The sequence below is a fragment of the Somniosus microcephalus genome, chromosome 6 (assembly GCF_052327205.1).
Source record: "Somniosus microcephalus isolate GS21.2 chromosome 6, FLI_Smic_1.0, whole genome shotgun sequence".
Taxonomy (NCBI): Eukaryota; Metazoa; Chordata; class Chondrichthyes; order Squaliformes; family Somniosidae; genus Somniosus; species Somniosus microcephalus.
This window is the reverse complement of record NC_140992.1, coordinates 81,392,100-81,417,330: the sequence shown is the minus strand read 5'-3', so window position 1 is coordinate 81,417,330 and position 25,231 is coordinate 81,392,100. Positions and strand designations below refer to the sequence as shown.

Sequence of the window (25,231 nt, the reverse complement as noted above, 5' to 3'; positions counted from 1 at the left end):
CCTTGATGTGTGGATCCCGAGTGGTAATTCCACCCAAGTTAAAGGATAAAGTGCTCAATGAGCTTCATGAGGGTCATCTGGGAGGGGTAAAAATGAAAAGCCTAGCCAGGGCTTATGTGTGATGGCCGGGAATCGATAAACAAATCGAGGACCTGACCAAGAGCTGCTCAGGATGCCAGAAAGTCCAAAATGCACCACCACAGGCCCCTCTACACCCATGGGAGTGGCCCTCATCTCCATGGCAACGGGTGCATATTGATTTTGCTGGTCCATTCATGGACTCAATGTTTTTAATAGCCGTGGATGCGCACTCGAAATGGCCTGAGGTCATCAAAATGTCCTCCACGACCACGGAGAAAACTATTGCAGTCCTACGGACCATTTTTGCCAGGAATGGCTTGCCAGAACAGATTTGCTCCGACAACGGACCACAGTTTGTGTCTGAAGAGTTCCAGAGGTTCTTGAAAAAGAATGGGGTAAGGCATTACACATCCGCCCTGTATCATCCAGCCACAAATGGATTGGCTGAGAGGTTCGTACAAACCTTTAAGAAGGCAATAAAGGCTATGTACAATGACAACATTCTGCTGCAGCACAAGGTGGACAATTTCCTGTTCGCCTACCGGAATGCGACACATGCAGTCACCAACCAGGCCCCAGCCATGATGTTCTTTAACCGAAGGTTAAGATCTCGCCTGGATTTGCTCAGGCCAAACGTACGAAGAGATGTTGAGAGTAAGCAATTCCAGCACATCCATGAGAAGCCAACAAGGAGCTTCAATGTAGGGCAACCAGTCTTGGCCCGCGACTACCGAACAGAAAAATGGCAGCCAGGAACGATATGCACACGGCAGGGCCCACTAATGTACACAGTGGACGTTGGGGAGAGCATTGTGAGACGCCATGCTGACCAGATCCTAGAGTCACAGGAACAAGTCAACCCCATGCCTCGCCCATACGTACCTGGTGATGAACCCGACGTACAGGTCGCATCTACCCCAGAAACAGTAGCATCGGAAGCTGATAAACCAACCGACGACAGGGGGCCAGAATCGCCTCCGCACCAAGAGCAAGACACTCGGGAAAGGCGCTATCCAGAAAGGATCAGGAAGCCTCCCCAAAGACTGAATATATAAATAGACTATTTTCAGCTAATGTTGCATGTTAAAAGTGTTAATTGTAATTAGTTTGATATTTAATTGTTAAATGAGTGTTATGGTACTGTTAATCTAAAAGGGGAGGAATTGTAATGTATATACCTTTAAGGGGGGGAACTACTTTTTACAGCTCATGTATACTGTAGTACCGGCAGTGACCACACCTGTATATAGCACTGAGTAGTAATCTGTACAGGCAGTTCCAGTGTGAGCCACGTTTAGTAAACACCTGTTGTACCGTTTCTCCTGCAGTCTGTGTCTTGTTATACACGGACACAACAGGGGGGACTACTGATGGGGAAAACAGACTAGTAATAAGAACATAATGGGACAAACTAACTGGCGGCAATGTTCCCCCTAACTTTTTGGGGGGCTGCGCAGCCCATTCAAAGTTTTGCACATGCGCAAAATTGCACATTTGAAAAGCCGGACCCGGGTGCAGCTGAGTTCTGTTGAGGGGCAGCCTCCCACCCTGGCCTGACCTAACCCAAAGCAGCCAATCATCTGGAGGGGCAATAAAGTAGGGGAAAATATCATGACTTTTCACAGTTGAATCTCGAGTTGGGGTAAATTTTCATTAAAAATCACGTGTATTGCGATTAATTCGCAAGAGTTGGCATTACTGAGAGCCAGAGGTTGACTGATACCCTCTGGTAAGGAATGGTGAGTTGCGATATGTGCCACTGCCATAAAATTTTAAAAACAGACAAGTAACTGAAGGAACTGGTTTAAATACTTGTCATATTAAACTGGCTCATTGTTGTCGGAAGCTGTGGCACTTCTGTCTGGTAATGAAAAAGTTGTCAACATTAAGACAAACCGCATGTCACTGTAATTCACCTGTCACTTTAATTCTCCGCTCCACTCCCACACTGATCTCTCCGTCCTCGGCCTCTTACACTGTTCCAATGAAGCTCAACGTAAGCTCGAGGAACAGAACCTCATCTTTCGATTGGGCACTTTACAGCCTTCTGGACTTAACAGCGAGTGCAACAATTTCAGACTATAACTTCGACCCCTATATTTCTTTCCCCTTTTTTTCTCACATGGTAGCTGGTGATGATTCTGCCATCGCCATCGCCATTTACACCTCATCTAGAGTCGTTTCTTGTCGGATTACAGTCTCTTTTTGCCTTGCACCATCATCCTTTTTGTCAATCTCTCCTGCCTTCCAGCCTATCACAGTCCCTCCCTTTGTTCTTTCCTCCCCTCCACCCTGTCCCTGCACTTGCTTAAAAATCTCTTTAACCTTTTCCTCGACCCGAAACGTTAAGTCTGTTTCTCTCTGCTCGATGCTGCCTGACCTGCTGAGTGTTTCCAGCATTTTATTTAAGACAGACCGCATCCTTCCTCATCCTATCACAGTACCCTAACGGTCGCTACTGCTCTGGCCTGTGTGAGCCCCCACTCCGTGTCTGGACAGGTGACACGGCCGCCGGCAGAGGGTGCACTGTATGGAGTAAGTCAGAGCGGGACGGTGACGGCCATCTTCCCGCGGATGTGCGGAGCGTTGACCTTCCCGGCGGCAGGAAGCGGTGCTGCGAGTGGAGCTGGGCCGGCGTGCGTGCTGTACACGGACCGACCGCCATGTATCTGCTGAAAGCGGCACTGAGATTGGGGCAGAAGCCGGTGCGGCGCGCGGCTTCCTGCAGCGTCCGACAGGTGAGATGGGCCCCGCTGTGGGACGGGGGTGCGCGCTGGTTATCGCGGTCTGTGAGCCTCCCGGCTGGGCAAAGGCAGCTCCTCCTGCGCCGTGCTTGAACCCGGCCCCGGTACCTGTGTTGTGAGCTTTCCGCCGCAGGTTTAGGCTCACTTGCTGATGGCGCCGCTGTGTTTCCCGGCAACTGGGGGTTTAAGGGAAGATTGTGAGGGGTGAACAATCCTCGTCCCCCGCCCCACAAATCCAAGCCCAGACGGTGGGCGCCGTGTCCCGGCTGGGTACTTCTCGGGGGCTGTCATGAATGTGGCTCATTTCTTGATGTTGCTTTAGAAATCTATATGGGTCCAAGCTATGTCGATATGTGGAACAATATTTGTTCCAGTTTGACTCCGGTCCCCTCCCCTCACCTCTTTTTCTGGTACATTGATGACTGTATCGGTGCTGTTTCCTGCTTTCGCCCCAAACTGGAAAATTTCATTCACTTTGTTACCAATTTCCACCCTGCCCTTGCCTTCACATGGTCAATCTCTGTCCCTTCCCTTCACTTCCTCGACTTCTCTCTCCACTTCTGGGGATAGGCTATTGACCAATATCCACTATAATCTCCCATAGTTACCTTGACTACATTTCCTCCCACCCCGCTTCCTGTAAGGCATCTATTCCATTCTCCCAGTTTCTCCGTCTCCATCGCATCTGTTGGCCCAGAAATTAGTGTCCCAACGCGCGAGTAAGCACCGTGTACTCATGCGTGGGACCGATGGAATTGCCGGTTTTCTGCATGCACAGCACATGCGCGGGAAACCGGCATTTCCGATCCTCTGAACCAAGGGGTTCAGAGGTCGAACGCGTGCACGCAGGAGTCTGCGCGTGCGCGTTGAACTTCCTTTTTTTTTTCCAGGTTTGCCCGTGCGTGAAGGCCTCCACTTTTTACACTTTAAAAAAGCAGACGTAAGGACATAATTTTAAAAGGTAAGTGGTCTATTAAAATTAGAATTTTTTTTCCACAGGTTTATTGTTTTTAAAGACTTTACAGTAAGGTAAGTGTATTTTTAGCCCTGACTTTTTTAATAAAAATTTTTTTTCAAAAATTTAAATTATTGTTTAAAATAGTTATTTAAAGTTATTTATAGTTCATTTAAATAGTGTGATGTTTTTAAAATTTTTGTTTCAAGTTTAAGTACTGTTTTGGGCGCCCGGAGTTTTCATGAGTTTGACAGTTCTTGCTGTCAAACTCATGAATGAACTTTTGCATCCTCCGATTGGTTGCCCAGTGCTCACGTGATCCCAGCCGACGCATTGCACTAAGTACGCCGCTGGGTCACGCAAGCACAGCGCGCTGGGAGCTGAACCGGGCCACAGACAGGAAATCCACGCAGGCCCAGGCTTCAACTGCCGGCGCGCTAGGTAAGTGTAGGTCGGGGGCTTGCACCCGCGGGAAGCCCCCGATACGAATTTCTGGGCCGTTATGATGCCTCCTTCCATGTCAGTGCTTTCGATATGTCTTCATTTTTCCTCAGCTGAGGATTCCCCTGCACTGTAGTTGACAGGACCATCGACCGTGTCTGTCCCATTTCTCGCACTTCTGCTCTCACCCTTTCCTCTCCTTCCCAGGACCACGATAGGGTTCCCCTTGTCCTCACCTTCCAGCCCACCAGTCTCCACATTCAACGGATCATCCTCCGCCATTTCCGTCACCTCTAGCATGATGCCACCAACAAACACATCTACCCCTTCCCCTCCCCAAAGGGAATGTTCCCTCCGCGACATTCCGAAGGGACTGTTCCCTCTACAACACCCTGGTCCACTCCTCAATCACCCCCTCCCCTTCCCAAGTCACCCTTCCGTGCAAGCGCAGCAGTTGCAACACCTGCCCGTTTACCTCCTCCCTTCCCACCGTCCAAAGTCTTAAACACTCCTTCCAGGTGCAACAGCAATTTACTTGTAATTCTCTCAATTTAGTATACTGTATTCACTGCTCACGGTGCAGTCTCCTCTACACTGGGGAGACCAAACGCAGATTGGGTGACCGCTTTGCAGAACACCTCCGTTCAGACTGCAAGTGTGACACCGAGCTTCCGGTCGCCTGTCATCTTAATTCTCTGCCTCAGTCCCCCATTCTGTTTGCGGCCATCTACTTTGTTCCGTTGAAGCTCAACGTAAGCTCAAGAAACAGCAGCTCATTTTCTGATTAGACACTTTACAGCCTTCTGGAGTCAACATCGGGTTCAACAATTTCAGATCATAACCACTGTCCCATTTTTTCGGACAGCAGCTGTTGGTAATGATTCTGCTATTCCAATTTGCATCTCCTATAGACCCATCTTTTGTTTCTTTACTTATCTTATTACCATCCCCTTTTGCCTTGCACCATCATCCCTCTTGTCATTTAATCTCTCCTGCCTTCCACCCTATCACAGACCTTCCCTTTAGCTCTTTCCTCCCCTCCCGCCTTTCCCTGCCTCTGTAGTTGCTTAAAACTTGTTACATCTCTAAGTTTTTCCAGTTCTGCTGAAAGGTCATCGACCTGACTCTCTCTCTCCACAGATGCTGCCTGACCTGCTGAGTATTTCCAGCATTTTCTGTTTTTATTTCAGACTTCCACCATCTGCAGTGTTTTGCTTTTGGATTGAATCTTTTTGGTTTGCCTAGCTCGGCTACTCACTAGATAAGAGGTGCTGAACCACTGGGGAAGCAAATTTTTGCTGATTTTTTTTTTTTTTATACGATCGTTTTAGAATTAGTTTGTACTAATTCTGGGCTGCCTAGGCCCTAAACTCTGGTAATTCGCTCCCTAAACCCCTCTGCCTCTACCTCACTCTCCTCCTTTAAGATGATCCTTAAAACCTACCTCTTTGACCAAGCTTTTGGTCATCTGTCCTAATATCTCCTTATGTGACTCGGTGTCAAACTTTGTTTGATCACGCTCCTGTGAAACGCCTTGGGACGTTTTACTACTTTAAAGGTGCTATATAAATGCAAGTTGTTGCTGTACTAATTTGGATGCTGTATAAAATCAACATGTATTCATTAGTAGGAAGAGCACCTAGAAGAAAGATTCACACCAGTGGTGATCTACTTTGGCTGCACTCTAAACACAGCTGGTACACAACCCACTAAAAAGACATATATATATAATTTTCTTTAAAAGACTGTGTCTTGGTGTACTGTTATACACCTTTTAATGATCACTGGAACCAATGGGATATTCAGCTCTTCAATCATTTAAACCTCACCTGCAGTTGGAGGCTGGCAAGCAGCTATCTGATATGTTTTGAGCATCAATGTGTGGGGAGCTTTGCCCACCCCAGCTTTTTTATACTGTTCTATGGAAAAATAAATGGCCCCAGAAATAGACTTCAGTCCTCTGCTCATTTTTATTGCCGAGTGTTGTAGACTGAACTGCCACAGTCTTCCTGGCATTGTTAGCTGTCAGGGTAATGTATGTTCCCCTCGAGGCTCACAACTTGTATACTTTTTGTTTGTACTTTGCATTTACTAATTTATATCAAATTATTTAAAGTATTTCAAATAGCTCCAACCATTCACACAATTGCTCTCAACAAACTGCGTCAAGAGCGTGTAACTGAATCGAGGGTACCACACACCTGATGTAATATGTTACTGTATTGTCAGAATGGAAGAGAAAAATTGGACAGTAAAGGAGTAACACTTGGCAAACTATATTCCAATAATACAGCTTTTAGTAATTTAGAAACTAATTGGAAATAGGGATCTCTCTCTGATCAGCTTGGTGTGTTGATGCACAAGGAACTCTGTTACCGTGTTTGAGTCTTGAAACTGAGCTAAGAAAACTACATACGTGAGTTTCTGTTTGCGCCATGTGCAGTGTAACTCTCCTGTAGTGACATGCACCACACATCTAAAGGTAGAGTGCTTCAGCGCAGATTAGCAACCAAGAACCAAGGCCCAGCCATTCCCAAGTGTGCACAGAGATAATACTGGAATTCAACCAGCTAAAATGATGCACCTACCAGCACCTTCCTGATGCTCCTATGAGGACCACTCTTCCAGTTTGGGTATCGGCTTAGAGTTATTTGGAGCTAATTGGGGAGAATCGCAGCCCCAATAACAGGTCCACTCTCCAGGTTCTGCTAGTTAGCCAGGCTGGTTAACATTGCTCTGTACTACTGTGGACTTGCTTGGCTCAGGTATCTGATTATCAAGTCTTCCACAAAGGGTTCCAATTTTTCATCAGGCATGTCACGTTGGGGCCACAGGTACCAGAAGCTCCTCCTGAGCAGTGCCATCACCCACCTGACCATACCATTCAATGGCAGAGATTGAGATGTGAAGCTTCAGGACCATCTGCTTGCCTCACTGCAACTCAAACTTAGCACCAGCAAGCTTTTTCCCTAAATTGAGAATATCTGATGAATGTAATGATGTTCTATTGGTCTAATTTATTTTATACACGCATATCTTCACAGAGTAACACTTCTTGTAAAATTTCTGTCAGGAAAATGAGAGAAATCAGTCCTGACTTACTGCTTGATCATTTTTCTTGTCACATCCCAGAGATCAATGATCCATCTCTAAAGGGGCCATCAGTTAAGGCACTCTTTTTTTAAAAAATCTCTAACTATCTCAGTTTGTGGCATTTGGTTGTTTTGCTGTTATCTAGGCTTTCGTAAAACAATTTTTATGTTTTATGTGTGTGTTTTTATTTATATTTCTCTTAGCTTCCTCAATCCTAAAATGGAATTACCTATCCTCAGACAGTTTTCATTAAATGCAAGTAAAGGGTGACCACTCCTTGGGAACTGTCTGGCTGGATTGGATTGACAGCTGGGTTGTGTGGGTGGAACTGCTCTCATTCACTCAGTAATTTGCTTCCACTAAATACTACATTGAGTTAACAGACCGAGATCTGCAGATTGCTATCCAGGGGGAGTTCAGATGGAAAGGTTGTAGAGGGTGTGTTTTGACTCTGATGTCTCAGTAACACAGTGTCAATAATTTTTTAATTTAGAAATTGGACTTGCACATTTCTTTTTGAATTTAAAACTATATTACCAGCACACAAGATCTTAAAAGGCAAAACAAAGTATTTCAAAGAAGGTGCAAAGTCGTCTCATACTGGTTCAGTAACAATCAATATTTCTTCAATATTTTCTTGCAGATTCTTTTTAACATCTGTCGACAATGTTCATCGGGGAAATTACCTAACAAAATGATTCGTAATATAGGAATCTCTGCACACATTGATTCTGGGAAAACCACACTGACAGAACGAGTTCTATACTATACAGGAAGAATAGCAGAAATGCATGAGGTACTGTGAATTTTATTTTGAAGTGTTTAGCTATATGTATAAAATAACTTTTTTTAACCCAATGAATAACCAAGCTCCAGGCAGTGCAAAAAGAACATTGAATCTATTTTGGCATAAGTAATGACCGGTTGAATATAGATTACGTAACAAATTACGTAACTAGGTACTTTCGGCATGCAATTTCACCAGAAAAACTATTACAACATTCACTGTTTTCACCAGACTAGTTCATGTAAATCACTTCAGTTCCTTTTTAAAAAAAAATTACAAAGCCATAAATAGGCACTGTAAAGTTGCAGCCTTTCCCTTCTATGATCACACTTTAAAGCTCGGCAGGTGGGGCACATTTGTTGGTTTCCAAGTATGAGTGAAATAATCCTGGAACCTGTCTTGTGTGCTGTAAACTTTTATGTTCTTTGCTTGTTTGATCAAAAATCTCAGGCTGGTGCCTGAGATCTCTGAATAGCATAGTATCCTGCAACTTAATAGTTTGTCTTGTAATAAATGCAAATATTCTTCTGAAGGTTTTTTTTCAATTATTACAAAATCAAGGGGGAGAAATTGGGTGAGTAGCGCCACCTGTTAGCACCTAAAGAGGCAGTCAGTGGCTGTCGCGCCACTGGCTGCGTCTCCCGTGATATTCAGTAGAGGCGCTAATGGTGGCGTTAGGCATTTGTGCTGCGCCGCCACCGATGACGTAATCGGTGTGCGCAGCGCCCCATTCTTGCCCCGTTCGCGATACTTGGTAGCGAACGCCGCAGTTGCGCTGCTCGCTACCCGCGCCCGGTTCACGGGGCCTTACTGTGCCGGCAGCGGCGCAAGTTAAGGTGGAGGTGCGGGGCGGCCGCTTTTTCGGCGGCCGCCTGCCAGCACCTCCGTCCCTGGCCTCCTAACCGCCCCCCCCCCCCCCACGGCATTGCCGGCTGTTTCCCGAGAGCCCGGCACTTCTCCTTGGTGCCGGGCTCATTTGCCGGCTCTCGCTAGCGGGGAGCGCGCTGTTGCAGGCACCTCTCCCTTAACAGTGGGAGGAAGGCCTGCAGCGTGCCGTGGCGCTGCGGCACGTTGCGCTGCGATAATCAGTTTCAGCGCCCTAAGAGGGACGCGGAGCGCCTCGAGCCTCGCCCCGTGTCCCTCGAGTGGCACTGAAACTGAATTTCTGGCGATCGGTATTACTCCGATCGCTGCGCTAAATCCTGAGCTCAGGCGACTTTTGCGCCACTTTGGCGCCCCAACCCAATTTCTAGGCCCAAGTGTCTACATTTCTTTGAACTTAGTAATAAGGAAATTATTGTATTCCCCCAGTCGGGTTATAACTGTTTCTGTACATATGGAGCAATGATTGGCATCTAGTTATTCAGTTATTAAGGAGTTTGTTATGTTAACCACTTTCTGTTTGATAGATTTTTGTTTAAAACCAGTTAAGTTTATTTAAGCAACTATAATTTTTGGAGCAGTGATAAAAATCCAAGTTTTATTTTAAAAGTTAATTTGTGCACTAAAGTAGCTTCATCAAGTCAACACCTTCTGAATACAGGAAACTTTCTGATATCCGGCACTGACGGGACCGAGCTGGTGCCGTAACATCAAAAGTGCCGGACATACCAGAGTTAATGTTTAAACATACGGAACTGAGAAGCTCCGTGTGAATCAACAAACCCCAACCGCTTCAAAACAGTCCTGCAGCTGCAAGCGTCTGTAGCTGAAGCTGTTGCTATAGCTACAGACCTTGCAGTGCTTGACTGGGGGGGAAAAAAAAGCAACGAGAACTAAAAAAACATATAGAAAACGGCTCTGATTTTTGCCGTTAGATCGAGTATTCTGGACATATAACCTCCGGATAAACCAAAGTTTCCTGTATGTAGTTTCTACTGGTGGTGTGAGAGCCACACATTCACTGTTCCAGGACACAGTTATAACATTATTCCCTTGGACTATAAAAAGGAAAATGTTGCTGGTGTGGCATTGTCATTGTGCAAACAGCAACAAATCGGAGCAATCACCAGTTAATAGTGCTCTTCTTAAACAGCCAAGGATAAGGAAGCTCCCTAATACAGCATGATCAGTAATTTAATATTTTTCCACTGTTACACAATTTTCAGCAAGTAACTCCTGTTATACCACTGACAGATAACATTGACACAGCAGCACTTTCATTTTTTTTTAATTGGAGGATAATAAAAAAAACTGTTGAAGTAGTCTAACCCTGAGTGGGCAAGTGTTCTGAATAGCTTTATATTCCTTCCTTGGAGTTTTTATTTTCTGGTCAATCCAGAATAATTGGGCTGTTTAATTATCAACAGCAGAGTAGGACAGTCATTTGTTGGCGGCAGCAAAAATGCAGGTAAATACACAATTATCTACTGTGACTCAAATCTGTGTTCCATAACTGTACTTGGCCACTGTAAGCTTTTTATTTCGACTGGCATTAAATTGACAGCAAGACCAATTCTTTTGAAACAATTTGGAATAAGTTTATTAAACACCATAAACTCATGCAAGTTTATTAAACACACGCACTCATGCACATCAAAACAATAGCCTACTTGTATTTATGGACACTACTCGATTACAACACTTAAGGTAATGGGTTAGATTTACACAGACTGGTACTTTCCTGAGTCAAGCAATGCTTGCGGCCTTTTTCCTTGCTTCTTGGTCTGATCTGTAGAGTTCCTTGCTTCTTGGTCTGGTCTGTAGAGGGAGGGCTTCTTGTTCTTCCGCGTGGTCGTCCAGAGAGAGAGAGAGAGAGAGCCTTTGGGTTCCTTGTTTTATATCTTTTTAAGTCCATTGTCTCTAGTCAGTTCTTGATTAGCTTTCCTATGAACATGTGTCTGTCTGCAGTAGCTGGTGCCAGTTTTTGCTTTAGTTAATTGTTTGTTGACATCTTTTAGTGGCTCTTGAGTTTCGATGGTGTCTCTGTGGGGGGGTTATCCTGTTGTGCAGGTTTCCTTTGTTAAGTTTTGTGTCGTTGCCTTACCCAGGGGAGATCCATACACATCAAATTTATCGTTATTACATACATCTTACAGGAAACTTTCGTTTAACCGGTTAAAAGTCCGGAAAGCTCTATCTACCGGCAAAATTCAGGAGCCGTTTCCTATAAGTTTTTTTACTTCTCGTTGCTTTTTTTCCCCAGTCAGGCTCGGCAAGGTCTAGCTGAAGCTGTTGCTTAGCTACAGAGACGCTTTTAAGCTGCAGCCGACTGTTTTGAAGCTGTTGCTAAGCAACAGGGTTTGTTGATTCACACGGAGCTGAAAAGCTCCGTATGTTTTAACATTAGCGCTGGTTTATACGGCAGTTTTGATGGGACGGCACCAACTCGGTCCCGTCAGTGCCGGATACCAGAAAGTTTCCTGTATATTAATAGTCTCGAGTCCATCACGCATACAAAAATATATTTTTATTCTTGCACCACTGCCTGGTTGTGCATCTGATTCCCGTGATCAGGACCATGCTCAACATATGCTGGTGTATGCGAAGAACACTACTGCCAGCTGGTAAATTTTGATTGCCCTGATGGTGTGCGCAAGAGCGCCTGCTTTCTCTAAACATTTAACAAGCTCTGCTTCATTTTATAAAGTATCCTTGAGACCCAATAGACCCCTTTAGCACTTTCTAAATCCACACTAGAGTCCAAAATTTGCTCTTTAGGGGATCTCACACCACAGCACTCCAGTGCCAGATTGGAACCTTACTCAGGTGAACTGTCACCAACTTGTGTAAGGTCCAACTTGCTGGATTACAAATCCAGCCATAAATTCAGAATGAAGATCAATTAGGAAACGATCTTTAATTTACTGACTCTTCTGTGTTAAAAGGATTGTTACTTTTAATTGGCAGGTGAAAGGAAAAGATGGCGTGGGTGCCATAATGGATTCTATGGAACTGGAGCGACAGAGAGGCATCACTATCCAGTCTGCAGCCACATACACAGTATGGAAGGAAAGGAATGTCAATATAATTGATACACCAGGTAATGTGAGACAAGGATTGAAATCCATTAAATACCAGAGATGAAGTTGGAGCAGATTTGAATAAATTGTAAGGAGGGAGAATTAATCCAGTAGAAATTAAATGACACAAAAAATAATTGTGTGTGTGTGTAAGAGAGCAACAAAGGGAGCCAATGTAGGTCAGCGAGCATGGGGGTGATGAGTGAACGGGACTTGTTGCGAGCTAGGATATGGATGAGCTCAACATTTCTGGATGGTGGAAGATGTATCACTTTATATTTTGTACTCCTTTACATTTTGATAGCTCTGAGATTATTTCAGAAGCACCTGACTTCTTTCTGTTGCTGTTTATCTGGTTTGTGTGGAAAATGCACACAAACATGTGGGATCACACTCAGCATAAAATGTGTACGCAAGATACTATAACTACAACTGAAGGTCTGATGATGTAAAACTAGCTGCTCCTGTGTGCCATTTTCATAGGTCTGGTGTTTGAGGCATGGCTGTGATGTTCAGCATGGCTCCATTCACATCTGGGAAGTACATCACAGAATAGAGCACTGAAGAACGAGGGAGGGCAGGAAATGGGTTGCAGAATGTTTTAATTAAAATTTATGGCCCACATTTTCCGATCCCTACGGGTGTGTACGAGCTGTGTACACACCCGTAGGGACCTCGCAAGTACCTGCCCTGGAGAAGGGCCTCTGTGGGTGGAGAGTTCCGCTTTCTGGAGAACCTCCGCCCGCTGAAATCATTTAAAAATCTTACGCCCAGTAAAAGCAGGTGAAAGCCTGCTTTTACCAGCAGAAGAGTTTTTAAAAAAAAGTAAAAATAATATTTTTTTTCACTCATTTATAATTTAAAAAATACTTTTAAAAAAATGTTTATTTTTAGTCCTGTAAAAAACTTTAATTTTTTTCAAAAAATTAAATTTGTTTAAAATATTTAATTTACTGTAATTTTAACTCATTTTAAAAACGTGATGGTTTATTAAATATATTTAATGTTGTAGTGTTTTTTTTCCAGTGATCCCCATTCATACTTTTGACAGGTCTACCTGTCAAAAGTATGAAGGGGGACTCCCTTCTCCCATTGGCGCGCCTGGCCCACGTGATCCCAGGGACGCTTGCGAACCGCCTGCGCCCCTGGGACACCTGGGCCTCTGTGCACCAGGAACGGAAGAGCCCGGACCTCGGGTAAGGGCGTAGATTTTTTCCCGATAGGAGGCATCTGCACACAGGAAGCCTCCTATTGGAAATTACGGGCCATTGTCTCATAATAATTAGGGACTTCTGATTTATTTTTAGGTAACTTTTTAAAAATAAAGCCCCCGCCCCAGCGCAGTAAAAGAAATGTATTCAGTGCAAACACACACACATGTCCAACAATCGTCAGTCGGTATGCTCCAAGGGACATGCAAGCAAAACCCATTTTAGTAGACTAGCCACTGCCTGTTAGTAGATTAAATACTGCTTGCTCATGCAGCTTACTACAAGACTTAGCTGTAAGAGGACATTTTTTAACGTCATAAAATTGGGATGTTTCTTTAAAAGCACCAGTACTTTCTGTTTAAAAGTCTCCCTTCGCCCCATGCCACTCAGAAGGTGATTGTCTGGAGCTCCATTCATGGAGTTGTAGTCTACCAGAGTGACAAAGATGCATTCTGGAAATGGTAGTCTGCCACCTGGCTGAGCCTCCATATCAGCAGGTTTGATGACGCAAGCTCGGGAAACATAGCAGGGCTGAAATCCCGGGCCGCAAGGGTCAGGCCTATGGAGAGAAGAATTGGAGAAATTTCAAGCACAGAGTAGTTTCATGATTTTATTTTAGAGGTTTTATTTTTTATTTTTATATCTTTGGGTTGCTAAGAAAACAAGATGGTGCCTGAAAGCATTTTCCTACTTGCTTTTCTATTTGTTCAGTATTATTTCAGGAAATCAGTATTCTTCAGTAAACATGATTTGTTGCTTTTTTATGACAGATATTTGAGCCAGTCAAACATGTGTGAGGGTCAGTGTGATGTACATTTTACACATGTGATACTTGTGGATGCACCCTAGATACAAGACTTAATTATACAGATGTATATATCATGAAGAAATGTATATGATGTCCTTCAGGATCTGTGCATTCATTGTATAATAAAGCATATATACATAGATTATACGTGAAAGCATACAATGAGGCAGAAATTCCGATCCCTACGGGTGTGTACGCGCTGTGTACTCACCCGTAGGGACATCCGAAATGCCGGTTTCAGGCATGCGCTGTGCATGCGCTGGAAACCGGCATTTCCGATCTGTCAAGAAAGCGGTTGACAGATCGGACGCCTGCCCTGGAACAGGGCCTCTGCAGGCGGAGAGTTCCTTTTTTTGGAGACCCTCTGCCCGCAGAAAACACTTACAATTCTTGCGCCTGTAAAAGCAGGCGCAAGGTCTACTTTTACCAGGCTAAGAGTTGAAGAAAGTAAAAAAAAAAAAAAAAAATTCCACTGATTTATCATTTTAAAATACTTTAAAGAAAGGTAAGTTTATTTTTAGACCAGTTAAAAACTTTAATTTTTTTCAAAAATTTAAATTTTTGTTTAGAAGTTAATTTATGTAATTTATAGTCATTTTAAAAATGTGATGTTTTAAAAAAAAATTATTTGAAGTTTTACTTGTGTTTTGAGGGTGATCTCTATTCATAGATTTGACAGGTCTTCATCGCGGTACATTAGTTTGCAGAGAGTCCGATGTTCTTGTTCATTAATCGCAGTGTTATTTGCTGCTTTTTCAGGACATGTTGATTTTACAATAGAGGTGGAGCGTGCACTAAGAGTCTTGGATGGAGCTGTTCTGGTTTTGTGTTCGGTCGGTGGAGTTCAGTGCCAGACAATGACTGTAAACAGACAAATGAAACGTTACAGTGTTCCATTTCTTACATTCATAAACAAACTGGACAGGCTGGGAGCGAATCCTAATCGAGCTCTTCAACAAATGAGGTTGGTGCTAGAATGTGCAAAATTTTGATTTGAGATTTTTTTTTACATGAACGCAAGTACTTTCTACAGCTTACTCGTACAGTAGTATCTTCTGTTTCAGGCCTATAATGGAGTTGGAGGGGTGGGGGGGAAGATGACTTGTAATTTAGTATGATAGCTGATCCATGAGATTAGACTCCAGGCTTGAGCCCCCTCTGTTTTTCATACATAAAACTGTAAAAATAGTAAAATTATTATATGGAGATGAGATATATATGCTTCCCGGGCTCGGACTTGGGGACTGGCCTCTTGGGCGGGGTGTGGATGGGAGGGTATTGCAGGGCTCCTGGCACCCACAGAATTGTACCCTGGCAAGAGTAAGTGTTTTAAAAAGGAAAACGGCAACTATTCAGTGATATGTTCACACAGTGCATTCATGCTCCAACACACAGTGCAGTGGTAGGATATGGTTTTGAAGCTGCAATTTCGCATACAATAATTACTGATCTTGTCCAAGTTGCATGGGGAAGTGCTGAGTGGGGGCTGGGGTCTTTCCATCAAGGAGACAGGACAAATCACAAGCAAATCATTATGTGACTATCATATCGCAGTAAGAGTCAGCTTCTTTGGGTGGGGGTTGGAATCACTTATACTTATTATGCTTTGTACCACTTATGACATTGTCTTCGAGAAATCACGATATTCAAATGAAGGCAGCCCATGTGATCTCACCCTTGTGAGGAGGTATTGGGACCGTGGAAAGGGTATGGCAAAGATTTACAAGTTTAGTACCAGGAATGAGAGATTCTAATTATCAGCTTTTTTATAGAGCCATATCAACCTGAGGTGCTACCTTTAATGTTCTGTGAACCTGTACTCCTAAGTCCCCCTGCTCTTCTACAGCATTGAGCCTACTTCCATTGATAGTATAATTACTGCAGTTATTTGTTTTACTAAAATGCATCACCCCACAGTTTATTCCCCATCTTATCAATATCCATTTGCAGTTTGCTTTGATCTGCAAAGAATTAACTATACCTCCTATTTTGGTATCGTCTGCAAATTTTGATATCACTCCCCATAGGCCTAAAGCCAAATCATTGATTGACACAGTAAACAGAAGTGCTCCTAGTGCAGAACCCTGAGGGACACCACTGCCCACTTCCAACCACTTAAAAAAAAAAAAAAAAAAACGCCCTTCCCTCCTAGCTCTGTTTTCTCCTTTTTAACCAATTTTTAATCCAGTTTGCTATCCTCTCCATTATTGCATACCCCTTAATTTTCTCGAGCAATCTCCCACCTTGCCAAAGGCTCCCCTAAAGACCATGTACTCTACATCGACTGCATTTCCCCCATCTACCATATCTGTTACCTCCTCAAAGAATTCTATAAGGTTTGTCAAGCGCAATTGTTCCTTTAGAAATCCATGTTGGCTACTTACAGCTGTTTTCTCTTAATCTAGATATATAGTAATTTCATCCTTAATTGAAGACTCTCAAATTTTCCATGCCACAGCTGTTAAACTAATTGCCCCACAATTACTCGATTAGCTCGGTCTAACTTTTTAAAAATGGGTGCTACATTGGCCACTCTCCAGACCTCCGGCACCCATACACACACAATAGAGCCCTGAAATATCATTTCTAGGCCTTCTAAATATCTTCCCTCAGCTCTTTCAGGATTCTAAGATGTATTCTGTCATACCGTGGCACTTTGTCTTCCATTAGCTTAGCAAACAGGTACACAATTCCTCTTCTCCATTACAATATCACTCATCTCACTCTCAGCAACTTCAAGATTCCCTTCTTCTGATATCCTCCTTTTTAGTAAAGACTGATGCAAAATGCTTATTCAGTACCTCTTTTTTTGACCATCCTCTATAAAGTGGCAATCCTCTTCTCTCGGGTGTCCCACCTTGCTTTTAACAAGAGGAAGGAGCCTGTACACACTTTGAGAATTCCATTCCCTTTTCTCCATTTAGTCACTCTCTGTCCCAATCGATGTGGATCATTAAAATCTCCCAGAACAATAATAATTTTGTTATTCCCACTCATCTCCCTAATCTGACTGCAGATTTCTTCTTTGATTTTCTTTCCATGATTTGGAAATCTGTAATACGCCTCCGCTAATGTAACAAGCTCTTTTTATTATCTTTCAGCTCTAATCATATTGACCCTCTGTACCCCTTCCTTGTCCACATCAGCCCCCTCTAAAGCATGTATTTTCTCTTTAAACAATATTGACACTCCTTTTATATTTTCAATCCCTCCTAAATATACCCGGATATGTTTATTTTCCATTCTTGTCCAGTTTGTAGCCAACTTTCTGTTCATACTATTCATCTACATTGCTGCCACTAGGTGGCAGATTGAGACGTACTAAATGAGTTTCAGGCAAGCCTGCAAGTATTATCATAAACTATTCAAAATGCCTCTGATATATGTGGATGTGTAATGCTCTTCAGAGCTGAAAGTTGTTTAGATAGTTAATTGTTCTACAGGCATAACTTGATAACCATGTTGTACATTAATAAAATTGTACTCGAGGGATATTTCCAGAGAGAGAAATGTCAACAGCATCTGTCTCCACTATTTCTTCATTTGTCTTTCTTTTGAAGGAAATAAGACTAGTACTTGGCTGCAATTCCACAGGTGGCATCAACAACTATTCTTTAAGTATGTGCTTTGACGGCGACTGTCATTGGGCTATTTGAACCTCTGGGTCATTGCAGTTAAGCCTATTAACAAAATGCAAAAATATTTTTTTTTTCTTTTAAATTGCAGATCAAAACTGAACCATAATACAGCATTTATTCAAATTCCAATTGGCCTAGAAGGAAACCTTAAGGGAATTATTGATCTCATAGAGGAGCGTGCAATTTACTTTGATGGCCAGTTTGGGTAAGAACATTATACAGAGGTTCTGGAGAACTGATGTCTTAGATATAACCTCTGGAGCGGTGTAGGTAAAATCGAACCCTGTTTAAATGCAGGAACAGTAGCAATAATACTTGGTTCATAAAATTACATTCACTGAATAAGCTGCCCTTTATTTTTAAGGTTGTTAGGAATTTTGCTGCGTTCTTGACTCCACAGGCCAAAGTTGTGTTTTTTTTTACTAAGCCATAGGATTGGTTATTATTCCTAGAAGAAGTTGTTATAAATGAAGATCGAACTGAATGTTCAAAATTAAGTGATATGGGCTAGGGTAACATGTTGCCTCCTGCAGTCTCACCAATGACCCGTGTATGTTTACCATTACCACTGTGCTTTCTTATAATATGCCCCTATTTTAAAAAGCAAGGACCCCATATAACAGCTACATCAACTTGGTCCTCCCACTTTTAAAGATTTGTGTATCTGAACCCCTAAATCTGGTTGCTTTTCTACTCCTTTTTGAAATTGTACCATTTATCACAGATTTTGGGTCTGATTATATATTCTTCTGGGTTCCGCTTCAACGGTCCTTCCCGTGCACGGACCTCGAATCCCCTACGATCAGTAGTTTACTTTTACTGCCTAATATCTAGTCATCTGTCCGCATGACCTGTGGTCACAATGATGAAAACCCCTTGTTTTGTGAACTGGGTAATGTAGTCTTGGATGTGCCACCTCAGGCATTTCTCCTATCTTCTGAAAGGTAGACTGATGAACTTTTTAGTGAGCAAAGCTAAATATAAATCAATTTATCTATTTTTCATATATGTAAACAAACAAAGTAACGATTACAGTGCTTTGCAACTTATTTTGTAGCACTGCATTAACATAGAAAGTAACCAAGGGTATCACACCACCCTTGTCAGTGTTCTCACTGAATTTAGTCAACTTTGTACTTAAGGTCTCTCTAATGGCTTCCTTACCAAATTTTGCAGACTGATCCCAGACCCTCTACTTCTTTGTTCCTTAACTGAACAGGAAAGCCCAGGTTTGTCCTCTGACCCTCCCACTGCTCTCCATGTCTGAGGGTTGGTCAATTGAGCTGTTAATGAAGACAACTACTGCTCTTCTAGGAGTTGATTCCAGTCAGGCAACCCCATGCTGAGTATGCATGAAGGTGGCTCCTACCAATATTCTATGTGTGAATGCTTATGAGAACTGTTGGAATATGGTAACAATTTAACTATTGCCCCAAACTGTTTAGTGTAAGTTTCAATGGCTGACTAATTATCTTTCGCAAGAGTTTATTACGACACCCAAGCCCCCTATTGTCTCGACAGCGTCAGCTTTTTTCTTGAGTTTATAAAAAAATAAGGCACTACACCTTTTGGAAATTAAACCTCAAAATCCTGAATCTGACTCCATGCTGAAGTTATGCCCTAGCTTAAAACAAAGATCCCTTCTAGATCAAATAGTCACAAATCTTAAAATATGGCTATATTTCCTCTCATTTATTCTTCCTCCCAAAGTTTATCATCTCACATTTCTGCACAATAAATTTCATTTGACATTTATCTGCTTAATTTTGCTAACCTGTCTGTCCTCCTGCTCATCACATTTAAGCTCCCTATTTCCCTGCTGTCTCCAAATCAAATTTTGATTTTGATATGCTCCTGTGAAGTGCCATGGGAGATTTTATTACGTTAAAGGCACAAGTTGTTTTTGTTATACCCTCTATGCCCATGTCCAGATCATTCATATAAAGTTAATATATATTGAAAAGAGAAATGGTCCTAATACTGATCTTTGAGAGACACCATTGTTTACAACCCTCCATTCTGAAAAACATCTATTAGTCATTACTCTGTTCTTTAGCTAACATCCTATCTATCCTGGTACATTTTCCTTTTAATACGATGTATCTAATTTTTATCAATAAACCTCTAATAAGACACCTTTTGAAAATCCATGTACACAATATCCAGTGCATTTGCTTTATCAATACACTGTTATTTCTTCCATTAAATTTATCAGACACAAATCCGTACTGGCTGTTTGTAAGTGAATATTAATTTTATCCCATTTTATGGCCACTAGACACTTGCCCACTCCTGGTGTTAGGAAGACTGGTCTATAGTTAGCCAGTTTATCCTTCGTGTCAGCTGTGGCTCAGTTGGTAGCACACTCGCCTCTGAGTCAGAAGGTTGTGGGTCCAATTCCCACTCCAGGAACTTGAGCACATAAATCTAGGCTGACACTCCAATGCAGTGCTGAGGGAGTGCTGCACTGTCAGATGAGACGTTAAAGCGAGGCCCCGTCTGCGCTCTCAGGTGGACGTAAAAGATCCCATGGCACTATTATGGATTTTTGGAAGGCATTTGACAAAGTACCACATAGAAGGCTGGTTAACAAAATTGAGGCTCATGGAATAGGTGGGTCAGTGGCAGCTTGGATAAGGAATTGGCTTGAGGACAAAAAACAGCGAGTTGTGGTAAATGGCTGTTTTTCAGACTGGAGGATGGTAGACAGTGGTGTTCCCCAAGGGTCAGTGCTGGGGCCACTGCTTTTTTTGATATATATAAATGACCTGGATATTGGAATACAGAGTAGAATTTCTAAATTTGCCGATGGCACCAAACTTGGGGGTGTGGCAAACAGTGATGATACCAGTCGACTGCAACAGGACATAAAAAGGCTAGCAGAATGGGCAGACAAGTGGCAGATGGAATTTAATATAGAGAAGTGTGAGGTGATGCATTTTGGCAGAAGGAACAGGGAGAGGCAATATACACTTAATGGCACAGTTTTAAAGAGTGTGCAGGGACAGAGGGACCTGGGAGTTAATGTGCATAGGCCCCTGAAGGTGGCAGGACATATTGAGAGAGTGGTTAGCAAAGCATATGGGATCTTGGGCTTCATTAATAGAGGTATTGAGTACAAAAGTAGAGAAGTTATGCTGAACGTTTATAAAGCGCTGTTTTGGCCACAACTGGAGAATCGCATCCAGTTCTGGTCACCACACTTTAGGAAGGATGTGAAGGCCCTGAATGTCCGGGGATGGGGGCAGGTTGGAGAAGCTGGCTTTGTTTTCATTGGAGCAAAGGAGGTTGAGGGGTGATTTGGTAGAGGTGTACAAGATTATGACGGGTTTGGTTTGGATAGACTAGACGGGGAAAGGCTGTTCCCACTAGTTGATGGTACAAGAACGAGGGGACACGGATTTAAGGTTTTAGGCAAGAGATACAGGGGGGACGTGAGGAAAAACATTTTACGCAGCGAGTGGTGATGACCTGGAATTTGCTGCCGACGGAATTGGTGGAAGCGGAGACACTCAATGTTTTCAAGGGGAGACTAGGTAGGCACTTGAAGGAAATAAGAGCGGGGGAATGGGACTGACTGGATTGCTCTACAGAGAGCCGGCACGGACTCGATGAGGCGGATGGCCTCCTGTGCCGTTATGGCTCTGTTCTTAAACAAGAGGTGTTATATGTTCAACCCTTCGGTCCTCGGGCATAACTTCGCTATCCAAGGGTATTTGAAAGATTATGGTCAGAGCCTCTAACTCTGAATAGTATACTGATGTAATAAGTTGACATTTTGTTTCAAACTTTTTGTTAAAATTTTAAGTTAGAAAGAAAGATTTTTGTTGATTTACGTTCAGCTTGTCCAGTCAACTTTTTCAACTAGTAATAATGACAAATATCTGGTGCACTTTGAAAGGTTTGAGACCCAAATGAGCGTCTTTCTTATTTGCATAGTCAGGATGTGAAATATGATGATATTCCTGCTGAGTTACGTGCAGAAGCTGCAGATAGACGTCAGGAGCTGGTTGAGTGTGTAGCCAATGTGGATGAACAGCTGGGAGAAATGTTTCTGGAAGAGAAAGTCCCTACAGTTGCTGATCTAAAGGTGAGTTTTTATTGTAAAAAGGACAGGGATTTTAAGGAATGTGAACTTAAGGTTTCACACACTGATACTGCGTTAGTAAGGAGGAAATGGGGATGACTGAATGATTTCACATTCAATACATTTAAATGTCTTATTAGTTTGTGGAGCCCTTTATATCTTCCAGTTTGTTAGAATATTATGGGACTAACATGCTGGGAGTGATGCAACTGTTTTAAGAACAAATGTTTTTTGGTTCTAATGTAAAAACACATTTTTAATGCAAAATTTTATCTGCTGGTGGCTGTTTTTAGATCTGAATACGTTTTTCTTTTTCCCCCCCCCCACCCATTTTTAGGCTGCTATAAGGAGAATAACTATCAGCAGGTTATTCTCACCTGTATTAGTGGGAAGTGCTCTGAAAAATAAAGGTGTGCAACCACTGCTAGATGCTGTTCTAGACTATCTACCGGACCCAAGTGAAGTCCCCAACTATGCCATTGTCAACCAAGAGTAAGTGCTTTATATTTATTATTAATAATTAAAACATTTACTGTGCAGCACATTCTCAACCATGTTTTATTCTAGATTTGTTTTTGTCTGGTGATGAAGGAAGAAATCAACAGGTATTACATCTCAAAGCTTTCACATTAAGGGGCAATTCTATAATTCTGTTCTCCCAGCAAGCAGTTGCCCTCCGAGAATGTGAAGGTCAGAAAACTGGGGCTATCTCTGGCCTTTAAGCTTGGATTTCTACTCCTGGATTTAGATTTCTTATTGGGCTTCTATTAGTGTGTGATAGATAATGGCTTGTTTCTATGTTATCATTGTTTAATTTCATTAAGATTTTAAATAGAGCTTGATGATTATTTTGAAAATGAATTAAAACATTTTAACAACAACTTGCATATATATATATATAACACCTTTTTAAGATGGAAAGATATTCCAAAGTGCTTGGATGCTGAGTCAGAGAGATTAGGAGGGGTGACCAATAGCTTGGTCAAAGAGGAGGGTTTTAAGGAATGTCTTAAAGAAGGAGAGGAGGGTAGAGAAGTTTGGGGCCTAGTTGGCTGAAGGCATGGCCTCCAGTGGTGAAGCAAAGTGATGGGGGCTGCACAGTCGGCCAGAGTCAGAGGAACAGAAGGTGGGGGGTTGAAGGGCTGGAGGAGGCTACTGAGCTAGGGAGGGGTGAGGTCCTGAAGGAATTTAAACATGGGGATTAGAATCTTAAATGTAGGGCATTGTGGGTAGTGAAAATCAATGTCGGTCAATGAGGACAAGTGATGTTTGAACAGATCGAGTGCGGGCAGCAGAGTTTTGGATGCACTGATGCCGACATAAATTAATTCAACAGTAAGTCTGAAGTCATAATGAAGAGTGTTATTTAAGTGCATTGTTTCCTTCAGGAATTCCGAAGACAGAGTTAAAGTTCTCATGGACCCCAAAAGAGATGCTTCTCACCCATTCGTAGGCTTGGCCTTTAAACTGGAGGTAATTCTGTAACTGCATAGTTCATTCATTTATGCATTCAAGGCCAGGAGGTGTTAGAGGATGGGCATTCTTATACATTTTTAACTTGATCCTCAAAATTATAGGGTTCAAAATTGAAAATCATAGAAATTAAGCATACGATGATAACCATTATTGAGAATAATTACTCATATACTTAAGAGTAAGCAATACCTTGGTAGTTCGCCAGAGAATTCAAAACGCGTTACAGATCTCGAGCTTGAGGATTTTTAGAGGTTGATAAGGCCACATTGAATTCTCAGGTATCTCTACTAATACCTGCTCTTTTCAACTTTTTTCCCAATCCTTTTACATGAGAATCCACATGTTCCACAGAATTACCTCTTTCAATTAACTGTTCTTCCTTATCTCTCGTCCTCCTGTCTCGCCCCTCCTCTCTCTCCCTCGTCCCTCCTTTCTCTCTCACTCGCCCCAAATCTCTCTCCCCTCCCCCCCGTCCCCTCAGTTTCCCCCTCCCCCCCGTCCCCTCAGTTTCCCCCTCCCCCCCCCCCGTCCCCCTCAGTTTCCCCTCCCCCGTCCCCTCAGTTTCCCCGTCCCCTCAGTTTCCCCTCCCCCCGTCCCCTCAGTTTCCCCCTCCCCCGTCCCCTCAGTTTCCCCCTCCCCCGTCCCCTCAGTTTCCCCTCCCCCGTCCCCGTCCCTCAGTTTCCCCCTCCGCCGTCCCCTCAGTTTCCCCCTCCGCCGTCCCCTCAGTTTCCCCCTCCGCCGTCCCCTCAGTTTCCCCCTCCGCCGTCCCCTCAGTTTCCCCCTCCGCCGTCCCCTCAGTTTCCCCCTCCGCCGTCCCCTCAGTTTCCCCCTCGCCGTCCCTCAGTTTCCCCTCCGCCGTCCCCTCAGTTTCCCCCTCCGCCGTCCCCTCAGTTTCCCCTCCGCCGTCCCTCAGTTTCCCCTCCGCCGTCCCCTCAGTTTCCCCCTCCGCCGTCCCCTCAGTTTCCCCCTCCGCCGTCCCCCTCAGTTTCCCCCTCCGCCGTCCCCTCAGTTTCCCCCTCCGCCGTCCCCTCAGTTTCCCCCTCCGCCGTCCCCTCAGTTTCCCCCTCCGCCGTCCCCTCAGTTTCCCCCTCCGCCGTCCCCTCAGTTTCCCCCTCCCCCCGTCCCCTCAGTTTCCCCCTCCCCCGTCCCCTCAGTTTCCCCCTCCCCCGTCCCCTCAGTTTCCCCCTCCCCCGTCCCCTCAGTTTCCCCCTCCCCCCGTCCCCTCAGTTTCCCCCTCCCCCCGTCCCCTCAGTTTCCCCCTCCCCCCCGTCCCCTCAGTTTCCCCTCCCCCCGTCCCCTCAGTTTCCCCCCTCCCCGTCAGTTTCCCCCTCCCCCCCGTCCCTCAGTTTCCCCCTCCCCCGTCCCCTCAGTTTCCCCTCCCCCGTCCCCCTCCCCGTCCCCTCAGTTTCCCCCTCCCCCCCGTCCCCTCAGTTTCCCCCTCCCCCGTCCCCCTCAGTTTCCCCCTCCCCCCCGTCCCCTCAGTTTCCCCTCCCCTCCCCTCAGTTCCCCTCCCCCGTCCCCTCAGTTTCCCCCTCCCCCCCGTCCCCTCAGTTTCCCCCTCCCCCCCCGTCCCCTCAGTTTCCCCCTCCCCCCGTCCCCTCAGTTTCCCCCTCCCCCCGTCCCCTCAGTTTCCCCCTCCCCCGCCCGTCCCCTCCCCGTTCCTCCCCTCCCCCCGTCCCCTCAGTTTCCCCCTCCCCCCGTCCCCTCAGTTTCCCCCTCCCCCCCGTCCCCTCAGTTTCCCCCTCCCCCCGTCCCCTCAGTTTCCCCCTCCCCCCGTCCCCTCAGTTTCCCCCTCCCCCCGTCCCCTCAGTTTCCCCCCTCCCCCCGTCCCCTCAGTTTCCCCCTCCCCCCGTCCCTCAGTTTCCCCTCCCCCCGTCCCTCAGTTTCCCCTCCCCCCGTCCCCTCAGTTTCCCCCTCCCCCCCGTCCCCTCAGTTTCCCCCTCCCCCC

General features: G+C 44.4%; 1 protein-coding gene across 2 annotated transcripts; it reads left to right on the top strand.

The window, feature by feature from the left end:
- The first annotated feature begins 2,481 nt into the window (after positions 1-2,481).
- Positions 2,482-23,702, top strand: gfm1 (G elongation factor, mitochondrial 1). Of its 2 annotated transcripts, XM_085990432.1 has the most exons (8): positions 2,484-2,819; positions 7,958-8,110; positions 11,951-12,083; positions 14,842-15,046; positions 17,809-17,925; positions 21,660-21,810; positions 22,145-22,299; positions 23,196-23,694. In XM_085990432.1, the coding sequence occupies exons 1-8, from the start codon at positions 2,745-2,747 to the stop codon at positions 23,290-23,292; spliced, it is 1,086 nt and encodes a 361-aa protein (XP_085846558.1). In that variant the 5' UTR covers positions 2,484-2,744; the 3' UTR covers positions 23,293-23,694. The 2 variants fall into 2 exon arrangements, with proteins under 2 accessions (XP_085846559.1, XP_085846558.1); XM_085990433.1 differs by lacking the exon at positions 7,958-8,110 and having other exon boundaries at positions 2,482-2,819; positions 23,196-23,702.
- Positions 23,703-25,231: the final 1,529 nt, after the last annotated feature.

Excerpts from the sequence above, each read along its gene's own strand:
- gfm1 (XM_085990432.1), top strand. The coding sequence starts at position 2,745 with ATGTATCTGCTGAAAGCGGCACTGAGATTGGGGCAGAAGCCGGTGCGG. Across the intron at positions 21,811-22,144 it reads CTACAGTTGCTGATCTAAAG|GCTGCTATAAGGAGAATAAC; the intron begins GTGAGTTTTTAT and ends ACCCATTTTTAG. Across the intron at positions 22,300-23,195 it reads TATGCCATTGTCAACCAAGA|GAATTCCGAAGACAGAGTTA; the intron begins GTAAGTGCTTTA and ends TGTTTCCTTCAG.